The sequence below is a fragment of the Nicotiana tabacum genome, chromosome 3 (assembly GCF_000715075.1).
Source record: "Nicotiana tabacum cultivar K326 chromosome 3, ASM71507v2, whole genome shotgun sequence".
NCBI lineage: Eukaryota > Viridiplantae > Streptophyta > Magnoliopsida > Solanales > Solanaceae > Nicotiana > Nicotiana tabacum.
Window position 1 is genome coordinate 24948124 of NC_134082.1, and position 11543 is coordinate 24959666.

Here is an 11543-nt window from a genome sequence, read left to right on the forward strand (position 1 = left end):
CCCCAATTGGGGGGTCGTTTGGATATGCCATAGCGCCTGTCGGAGGCCGGCAGAGATGTGGGTGGACAGCGCATGGGTTAGAAACGGTAGATTGTAAGAGAGAAAAGAAAGACGTCTAAATCTTTTGTACTCGTCTTTTGTTCCTCAATCTGATTTCTACTGACTATTCTAGCTTGTCAACCAGGAGATGGATCTTGACGACACAAAATCAAAAATTCTACCTTTAAGGTAATTGTATGGTCTTTTACCTGCAATGTATTTTGCAAGTGGAATGCTGTATTTGGAGAACTTTTTGAAAAATGGACAAATTTTAAAAAGTGGCTTTACAAAAGCCATATGGTGCAAATTTATGTCAGAATATCAAGCAAACACTTACTCCCTCCGTTACATCGTACGTGAACCTATTTCCTTTTTAGTTTGTGCTAAAAAATAATCTGTTTCCTTATTTGGAAACAATTTATCTTTATGTAATAATTTATAACCACAAAAAATATATGTGCCTCATTTTATATCACAAGTTCAAAAATCTTCTCTTTTCTTAAACTCCGAACCCATTCTTCACATAAATTGAAACGTAAAGAGTACTTTTTTTCAAAAGGAGAAAAGAAAACAAGGACAGATGCAGGGGTTACATTAATCAAGAGTTTTAAGCTATATATGTTTAATAGTTCAAAGAATTATTAAACCATTGGTACAATATTATCATTTATAACATGTTATTATTCTATCTTTGAGGTTATCATATGAAGCTTGATATGGAGAGTTAGCTTGTTATTATATCAACTTAACACAAGCAGATGCTTAACAGATGTTTAACTCCATAAGCAGAATCGTAAGCCAACCTAATAGGGACATCAGTAACTTCTTGCCATATTACATGTAAACTTCCCAAATTCTTAAGTCCAATAACCGCACAATGTTACATAATTGCTAAGCCAAACTAACAGGGACATCACTAACTTTTTGCCATAATACATGTAAATTTTTAAAACCATCGAACATCTAACTACAATTATTCAAGTCCAAGGATACCTGCTACCATATTTTCCTTCTACTAGCAGCAGGGAAGAAATAATCATTCTCCACTGCAGACTGCTGTGTATTTACGTCTACTGTTTTCCATCAGAGTACAAGCCAAAGATGGTGTATACATTCAGGCATGTTCGACATGCTAGCTCACCTTCTTTGAACGGGCTTGTAAAGCATGACCGTAACATATTTTGAGCGAAAACGATGTGTTACACCAAGTGCTACAACTGACCTCGGGGCTTCTCTGTTCTCAATATACAGATGGTTTAGCACCACGTTCTGTGGCAACGGTAGGGATGTTGAGGGATCTCTTGTTGTTGGGTGGTTTAGCAAGGTGTGATGCAGATGTGGCGGTACCGCCAGTGGTTCCCTCCCTACATCTTCATGCCCAGGATACACATTGTTGTAACTTGCATCAGGTGATCTTGCAACTTCAAAGCCCATGACAGTGGCTTCATCCTGTGTTCATAACTTAGATTTAGGCTGTCTTAAAAAATTAGCACTACCATAAGTTACAAGAATCTAAAACTTACTTGATCTTCACCATATGGATGAGGGTGATTCATGTTCATGTTGCTTCTAGGACTAGCTAATAAGATGTTTTAAGCCGACGAAACTTTCCTTAGTAAGTCAACCTGAATGTGTAACATCTTCTACGGTCATCAAGGGAATCAAGCATATTTTGAACTCTTAAATCACGAGCTATTTAGGTATCTTCTCTCAATTATCAATGCAGAGGTAACACTTAAAAAGCTTGGAAAAATCCAAGTTCTCGTAAGATAAGCTTAACAAATGGTAAACGACATCTGCCAAATAGATCAAACACTGAGATATTCACAATACAAATATCCTAAACAGAAACTGATAAGAAATACAAAATATAAGTGTAATATAGTAGAAAAATAATGTCGATATGTATGGCACGTGAGATGGAAGACAAAGGCCAAATTCAGTAATCTTTCAATTAAAGAGGTCAAAGGTTCACCACTGTCTATACACAGATCCAAGTATCTCCGTCACCTTAACGTATGTACCAAGATGGCATGCATGCACAGAGAGAGAGAGAGAGCAAAATAACAAGGATTAAGGAATAAAATTTAAGATGTTCAATGGAAGAAAAAGGAAAACTATTAACCCCCTCAAATTTGCCTTTTGAGTTCCTTTCATCTGACACTTATCCATTAGTTCCTTCAAGGACTCAGTCCGTCTTCCATCTGTAGATCTTTCCTTTCAAATGCTAAATCCTTCAGCCTAATCTAAATTCCACTATTCCAGAAGATGCACCTAAAGTTGGCCAAAAATCAGAGCCCGGGGAACTACTGCTTCTAACTTTGCAATCTTACAGAAATGAGAAATCTTCAAAGATGGGGGTTGGCCAAAAATTAAGGGTATTGACCTAGAGATAAACTAAACGTCACCTCCTCGAAACATATTGTTCTTAACCTAAGTTGCGCAGACTCTTCGTTTTTGTTGCCGCACCCGTAAATCCAAAGAATCTTAACCAAAGGTTCTGCTTTAACGATCAAGGATCAAATAGTAAATCCAAAGGCTCTAATATCAAGCCAAACATTCTCCAACTCCTTGGGAGCCAGCTAACAATTCTCTGATTAAAAAAAACAAAAACAAAGAAACCGAAAAGAAAAAGAAAAGCAAACTAAATAGGATAAAATTGTTTATTTCTATTAATCAATAAGCAACCTCAATAAATTCATTTTGAGCACGACCTCAGCTACAACTAGTTCCTGTTAAGCACTTCAGTGAACGTAAAAATCTTTTATTTTCTTGAAAATTTGGAAAGTGTATGTGCTTCAATTTTTATTTTCTAGGATGAGAAAAAAAAACAAATTCATGTGAAAACCGTAAGTATTACCTTCAAATATGATGCCCTCCCTCTTTCCCAGCTCTCAAAAGAAATTTAAAACAAAAGAAAAAAAAGAATGAGTCCACGTCTCCCTATTCGCTAATAATTCTATATTCTTCTCTCAGCACCACCAAAGAACAAGAGACCCACCTTACCGCATTGCCTTAAGTGCTACATCTAACCTTTATTCTTCAGTTTGGATAAGTGAATTTATCTAAGAATTAAAAAATTATCCATCTCTAGCTTCTTTAACATACCCCTCCAATCATTTATCAGCACTAATCTCGTTTTTCTTTATTAACGGGAAATCCCCGAAGGCTAGTGGCGCATGGTTCGGTACTCAATGGATAATAGGCACATCCCTCTACCCTTCTCCACTTGAATATCAGGCCTTTGTATGCGGCAATGTAGGAACTTGTGATGTTCGCCTAACCCATACAACACAAGCTGCACTCTCTCACCACTAGACTAAGGCCCTAGGGACAGCACTAATCTAATCGGTATAAGACTGCCATTAGCACATCATTAAGACATCCTCTCTTCCTCAAGGAAAAAAAAAAAGGAAAAGAGAACGAAAAACAGAAATACAAAGAAGGATGCTCACAAAGTAGACCTGAGCAACGAATTGAATAGAACTTTGTTAGAAACCCAAACAACTAAAATTTGCTACATTACCCAGCTGGGCCTGAGCTGACTTTTTGTTTTTCCGAATCTTTAGGGGACTACTGAGGGTTCAAACATCATGACACTCGATTATTCAGTCTAGCCAAATGAGGTTAAATCAAGAACTAAATTCAATTAAAGTTATGAATCAATAGTTTGAATTACTTCACAAAACTAAACTTTTATGATTAAACCTTCATAACATATAAGATAATAAGTCAGGATAAAAATAAATTGTGGTTATGCTAAGAGAATATAAGAAATGAATTTGAATAGCAAAAAGATAATGGAATATGAGAATTTCATAATGACGTGAATAGTTTGGATGACATGGATTATTTCTTAGTCAAACTTAACATTATCTTATATAGACTTAATCGAAATATGCAGATACTTATTACATCACATAAATTGGAGGAATTTTTTTATTCCATGTTATATAAAAATTAGCCAATGCTAGTAGCTTGTGCTCAATTAAGATGTATCATTGACCCTATAGGTCACAGGTTCGCACAGTGGAATTAGCCACTGATGCTTGCGTCAAGGTAGGCTGCCTACATTACACTCCTTGGGGTGCGACCCTTCCCAGACCCTGCGTGAACGCGGGATGCTTTGTGCACAGGGCTGCCCTTATCGACCCAACCTGCCCAATTTTTTGGTACTCCAACTTATACTAGATAAATAAAATGCAGACCTCACAACAAGTTTGTTCGCAATCTAGCAATCAAATGGATGAGTTCCACCCATCTGACCTTGTTATTGCTCACGGCGATGGCACCATCTTTTGTCATTAGACGGTGACATCTGCTGTTACAATTAAGCAAGCAGATCCAAGGAAGCCAGACCCGAGCTTGGCTCTGTTTACATAACCAGGCCAAGCCTGACTGAGTTCCCAGTGAAAAAAGTACCATCACCACCTATACTCGAACAGGCTTGCTAACAATACTATTCACAAAAATCACAACTGCACCATTTCCATTCCTCTCACCACTAAACAGAGGCCTCAACCATGTCAAGATTTGAACAAAAAATGATCATGGAGGAGCAGTCCTACAACAGGAAATAGTGTTAAGGAAACTAGAATTGCAAAAGGAATGCTATGAATAGTAATACTACATTCAACTGCATTGATACATTTCCCGTTAATATTCCTCCTTAAACCATTTTCATTTTCAATATATCAAATTTCGAGACCAATCTTCAAGTAACACTTGAAGAACATATAGATATCTCAAAAGTTCCATGTGAAATGCATAAAGTTGCTATGGTCAAAGCTGCAATTAGCAAGTTAATTTTATTTTGACGAATGGGCAATGTACAGCTGCTAATTGTACCGTAGTAAATAAATACAACTTTTTCCTTACCATACTGAAAAGATGCATGATGATAGAATTAAAAACATGAACTAACCCATCTTGACTTCATGGTGGATTGCCAAGCCACACACAAGTATCATGGCTTCTAAATAGACATACTACACTCAGGCACAATGTTCAACAGTTGTCAGTACATACAAGGGTTTATATAACGGAAAAGGGTCATATTTATCCCTATTCTCTTTAAAAATGGTTATATTTGTCCTTCGTTATACTTTTTTGATATATTTATCCTTACCATTATACTTTAGGATCATATTTATCCCTGTACTTTTCAAAGAGGGTTACATTTGTCCTTCGTCATACTTTTTGACATATTTATCCTTACACTTATACTTTAGGATCATATTTGCCCCTCATCCATTAAATCCCCATGTCCCACCTTTGTTTTCCTACATGGTGCCGATGTGGATTTCTTTTTCCTCCAATTTAAATATGGTCAATTATTTAAGATAATTTAATTTAACCATAAACCATAAACCATAATTTGGTTGTCCGCACTTATTTGTGTCTTTGGGCAGCCAATATATAAAATATAGTGGCTTCATTCTGATAATTCACATTACTCTAATATTATTCGTCATTGTAGGTTTATGTTAAACCAGGTCGAAGATAAGGGGTGGAGCTAGAGTATTAGGTATGGTTTGAATGAACTCTATAGCTTTTGTTTAGATTTGTGTTCTATTAGGAAATACATTAAATATGTATAAATATTTAATTACGAACTTAATAACTAAAATGAGCTATGAGCAAGATCAGAACCCATAAACTTTAAATCATGACCCTGCCATCCAAAAAGTTGAATTATTTAGATATACTTTTTTAAATATGTAATATTATTTTATTTTTGAAAAACATGAAAATTATATACCCAAATCACAAAAAAAACTAGATGTTTTAACCCTTGTAATCGAATTCTTTCATATAAAATGAGAGGAGGGAGCAATATTTTCTTTTCGAGAAAAAATATGTTTGAGGAAACCATCCTAGACAATATTAGGCTTCTGGCAGTGCTCTATTTTAAGCACGGACCTTTGTCATTAATTCCATTGTTGTGCAACTTCTCGTAATTTAATTTGGTTACTGCAATAATTGTAAGTTGTATCAGATTAGTGATTTTGAGTTCAAAGTTCTTGTTTGCCAATATGTTGCCGCTGCTATCCGAAAAATATGGAGCTGAAAAAGAACATTATCTTAAATAGGTGACCATATTTAAATTGGGTGCGCGGATTAAATTATCTTAAATAGTTGACCATATTTAAATTGGAGGAAAAAGAAATTCACATAGGCACCATGTAGGAAAACAAAGGTGGGACATGGGGATTTAATGGATGAGGGGCAAATATGATCCTAAAGTATAAGTGTAAGGATAAATATGTCAAAAAGTATGACGAAGGACAAATGTAACCCTCGAGTACAGGAATAAATATGATCCTAAAGTATAATGGTAAGGATAAATATATCAAAAAAATATAATGAAGGACAAATATAACCATTTTTAAAGAGTACATGGATAAATATGACCCTTTTCCGTTTATATAATTACCTATTGAAATACAATAACAAGAAGTATATTTACATAGAATTGCATGTATGCAGTATATAAGCTACATGTTCTCAACCCAAACTCTACTTCTTTTCATTTTAACAACTCTAGCTTTTGCACATCTCCCCCATAGTCCCATTTTTGTACTCAAGAAATTCCTAAACATGCAGCAAAATAAACTTCAAAATATTCCCACATCAATCAGAAAGCTTTGCAATGATTGGACCATGTCCTAGTGAAACCAATGCATTCATATTTAATATTTCAATTACCTCGCTTAACTGAAACTGGTAAAGTATTTACAATTTCACTCCCTTCACCCTATTTCTATTTTAATCCATCTCTAGAATTGCAAGAACTAAAGAAAACACCTACAAACACACTAGGTAAAACCATTACCAATCGTTTCCTGAACTATTGTTCAGTATGTTAAGTTTATATATTCCCTCCTTATATTAGCGTGGTTAACTTGATAGATTTTTTTATATGCTTATTCCAAATTCAGAGGTTCAAAGATTATAAATATGAGCGGCACCAATTTGAAAGTGGGGACCATATCTGGGAAAAGTAAAAAAAATAAGAGAAGGAAAAGAAGGTACACAGGGAGCAGCCAAAAAGAAATGACTACAAGGACAAGACAACTGTGAGAAATTATCTACTTTTTACTGTAGTCCTAAATCTTGATAAGTGCATGCAAGAATTTCGTCATTAATTTCAAACTGTATAAAATGAATTTCAGCGAAAACAATAGGTTCATCTGCTTGAAAAAGCAAGTCTCAGAGCACAGATGTGGGTGCCTTGATGCACAAACAAGCATGAATAAATGCAACCAGGTACCTTTTTCCCATTCACAAATCAGATCCTGATCTACATGATCATGCACGCTAAATTAAATGATCAATGATTACATCCAATTGGTGGGAGAATAACCATTTTCTGTTGCCATGAAATGTTCAATATAGTTGACACTAATAAAATAAGGTTTGGTTGTTATATGGACAAGAAACTGGAGATTTTATGTTGAGAAAGTATTTTGAACGCTTATTTTCCTTTTTCATGGCAAGACATAAATGTACTAGACCTATACCTGAGCTACAGCTCAAAGGAGAAAACAGCAAATCATAGTTTAACGAAATCAGCTTACATGGAAGTGGATGGTTCAGCAAAAGAGTTGCTCATGAAACACCTTGAATCTTGGATCTCCTATGAAAAACTCGAACTCCCTTGAAATGCAAAATTTGCAACCTATCACCCATATTTATATTCAAGTAGCTACTGATGCACTTTATTCATGCAAAGCAATATGCGTACACGTCTCAAAGGCCACACTGCTCATTAGACACATATTACTAATATTGACAAGTGGTTATAGGGAGATCCTGAAGCGTGGAAACCACTTTCATTTCCTGACCATGCTAGTAACTACTATTGTTACAGTAGTTCTGTTCTCCTCCACTTTAAGCGTTACAATAAATTTATCTACCATGCAGAACAACAGGTGGCCCCAAGATTCCATTACAGACATCTTAGCCCAACTGTTATTTAAGACACATGTTATCATTCCAAAAGTGTTTCAAACTGATGGTAGACTAAAACCAAGATCACCAGAATATTGATAACAGCTTGATAGCAGCTTCACACCAGCTTTAATAAGTGCAGAAAGAGTACGTCGACAAAGAGCTTTATTTGAATTAGAATCTGATCAACCCCAACCTCTGATGAAAATGATCTAAAATTAAATGCATTTTTAAAGCCTCAACAAGAGAATTAACTTCGCCTGTGTGAGTCTTGCATATTCTGCCCGAATTCCCAATAAAGGAAGAGGTTTGCTCTAAGTTGACAGGCTGAGAGTCCTTTGTACGGTAAAAATTGCGTTACACATAGTTATGCGTCGGACTTTCCACCATATTTTTTCTAAGATCTATCAGTCTACCTAAACGATAGAGGTAAAAACACTGTTGCTTTCAGAAATAAAATATTTCTTTGCTATCTATCTTTGGATCTTACGTAACAGATCCTGCTCCCTAAGAAGTGTCATTAAAATGAGCGTCCGTTCAAAGGTAATCATGTTGATTTCTCACCTTTCGCTACTTTCAAGACTCACACAAGAACAAGAGTCCAAGCTTTAGTCAATAGGGATCCTACTTCTTTCTTCCAACCTCGTCACCTTCAATTTAAGGGCAACCCACCTAAGTACCTACGGTATAAGAGATCTGGGGAGTCATGGGAGCTACCCACTTCGATCAACTAGCCAAGATTCTCCTGGATACAGAATCGCTGGTGCTTGATTTAGTAGCATTTTTATGGTGATTCTACCTATCACTATAAAAACTAACAAATCCTGCGAACATTAAATGGATATGCTCATAGAGGGAAATGTGCCCTATATAAACAGAACGAACAGAAATACAGATGATTCATATAGCAAACCCCAACTAATGAAGGATTAAATCGTAGGCAATTGATTGATTGAACCACAGGTTCTCTAAGGAACCAGGAAATCAAGCAAATTTCTCAGAACTAAAAGCTCATAACTTACAGAAATTGAAAATGGGTCTCACAAAAGGAAAGCTTACAGTATTCAATAATCGAAACAAACAATGGAGAAGTTCTTGCAAACTAAACATGCCACTTATAGAGTATGCAATACATGGATATATTAGTATGTAATTCAAGATTCTACGGGCATTTATGGTTTACTCCATAGAACTGAGCATTAATAAAGAGTCTACGTTTTATGCATTGATAAAAATATTTACACAATTAGAGCACTCAAAAGTGATCGTAGGTAATTCTTTTAATAGCACTATTAATTGGTAACCTAAAATAAACAGTAACCTGCTACAACAGGTTAAACTACACTGATCTTGTAAAATACATACCTAATTCAGCCGGCCTTTGGCACTTTTCAATAATCAGTTTTCCCTGAAAGCCCTCGTCTTGGAAAGAAAAATGCCAAGGAATAATTTTCAAATGGTAAATGAATCTCCGCAGAGCGGCAAAACCATCTGCAAGAAGAATTATAATCAAGCCCACAAATTAAACCTAAACCCAATCAGTACTTTTGTAAAACCATAGTAAGAAAGGAACAATTATTCCCCTGAGTTTGGATAAAACGAAAGAGAGGGGGAAAAAAGGAGTGAAACGCACCAAGAGAGAGAAGAAACGATTTTTATAGTATGAAGAAAATGAAGGTAATGACAATTTCTTACTTAGAAAATTCCGCCACAGAATCTAAAGAATCAAATTTTTAAAATTTCTAAATGAATTGTGTTCAAGGAAAGAATGTTATGCCTTCCAAAATAATTAATGAATCCCCCATTGATTTTCTCCGATAAATTATACTCCCGCCGTTTCAATTTATATGAATCTATTTCTTTTTTGGTCCGTGTTAAAAAGAATGACCATGAAACAATTTATCTTTATGCAATAATTTATAGCCATATAAAATATATGTGTCTCATTTTACATCACAAGTTCAAAAATATTCTCTCTTTTCTTAAATTTCGTGCCCAGTCAAATGGGTTCACATAAATTGAAACAGAGGGAGTAGTAACTTGTTTGGTCAAATTTTTTTGGTCTTTTTTCCAATGTTAAAGTTCATAAGGTCAAGCTTTTAGAAAGATAAAAGGGATAATGCATAAAATCCACCCTATCCTATGACCCATTTAGCAACTACACACCTTTTTTTGGGGGTTCTATTACCCCTGAACTTATTTTTATCATAATTGATTTAACATTATTTTTACCATAATTGATTTGACGTGTCGGGTTTAATTGAGCATATAATGTTAAATCAATTATGGTAAAAATAAGTTTAGGGTAATAGGACCCCCCGAAAAGAAAAGGTGTGTAGTTGGTAAATGGGTCATAGGATGGGATGGATTTTATGCGTTATCCCAAGATAAAACATTATTATTTTTCAGTTGAATCACAAGCTCAAAATATAGCTTCTCCCTAGAAATACTTTATTGAAAAATACTTTTGAAAAAATACACTTAGAAACTCTTTTAAAGGTTTGTTCAAACACTAATTATTACTCAAGTAATTTTTCAAATTAATTAGCCAAACACAAATTACATCTTATCAATAACACTTTTTTGAAAAGTACTTTTAACTAAGACAATTTTAAAGATAAGCTATTTAGATTTGGCCAAACATGCTATAAAGAAAGTTTAATATTTCTACCTGTTACATCCTCACTCATTGTCTAGGTTGTGCATAGGGATAGTCGAAAAGTGGTGAAGGTATGCAGCACCTAAATCTTAAATTTGGAAGGTTGTATATATGTTTAGAAGAGGTTAGAAGTAGTTGGGAATAAAAGGAAATTGTTTAAAGATATGAAAATAACTTTAGCTACACCTGACATAAGTTCAAACAATCATAGATCCTAATGTATAATGAATCGAGTTAGGATTTATATATCAAATGAATGATTTTTTAGTCTTATTTTTAGAATATCAAACCGTTCGTCGTTTGGAGCTACATGATTTATCAAATAACATCTTCAGGAAATGCGACGCAAATTTGCGCTCAAACGCAAAAATGTGGCGCGCGAGCCAAAACGCAAGCAGCCCTAGCCTTGATATAAAAGTGGAACAGGGAGAGAGAAATTAGTCCTATTTTTCGAAGACAAAACCTTTTCTCTCAACCCCAAGTCGTCCAAGGTTTCCCCTAGGCGAAATACATAAAGTCCCCTTTAAGTTGTCCTCAACGATCAACTGAACACCTCAACAGAGGCCATTTTCAGCTAGACACTTTATTTGTTCACAAAAGAAGATCAACTAAACAACTAAACACCCGACCATGTTAGTGTGAAATGCACTTTGTGGACGCGAGTTGCCTACCTAAAATTAGATTATTTCTTTTCTTTTCCTAAAATAATGTGGACCCCACCTAATTTTCATACCTCCTTCTCCTCCAATTTTCTCTTCTCGATTTCTTTAATGGAGGAGTGAGGCGAGGAACATATATATCCAACTACATTCACATGATGAATCCTTCCAATGGTAGCTACTTCTTTCATAAATCTTGTCCTCCACCAGCTTTAGGTTTGCTCAACATCTTC

At 35.1% G+C, this 11543-nt stretch overlaps 1 protein-coding gene across 8 annotated transcripts; it reads right to left on the bottom strand.

The window, feature by feature from the left end:
- Positions 1-811: 811 nt before the first annotated feature.
- On the bottom strand, positions 812-9781 carry LOC107793318 (SNF1-related protein kinase regulatory subunit beta-3-like). Of its 8 annotated transcripts, none has more exons than XM_075249289.1 (4): positions 9688-9781; positions 9358-9483; positions 1563-1835; positions 812-1488 (listed from the first exon to the last, which is right to left on the bottom strand). In XM_075249289.1, exons 3-4 carry the CDS (start codon positions 1599-1601, stop codon positions 1177-1179), a joined length of 351 nt encoding a protein of 116 aa, XP_075105390.1. In that variant the 5' UTR covers positions 1602-1835; positions 9358-9483; positions 9688-9781; the 3' UTR covers positions 812-1176. The 8 variants fall into 8 exon arrangements, with proteins under 8 accessions (XP_075105390.1, XP_075105386.1, XP_075105385.1 ...); XM_075249285.1 differs by having other exon boundaries at positions 1563-1664; positions 9688-9780; XM_075249284.1 differs by having other exon boundaries at positions 1563-1664; positions 9626-9769.
- Between the last annotated feature and the right edge of the window lie 1762 nt (positions 9782-11543).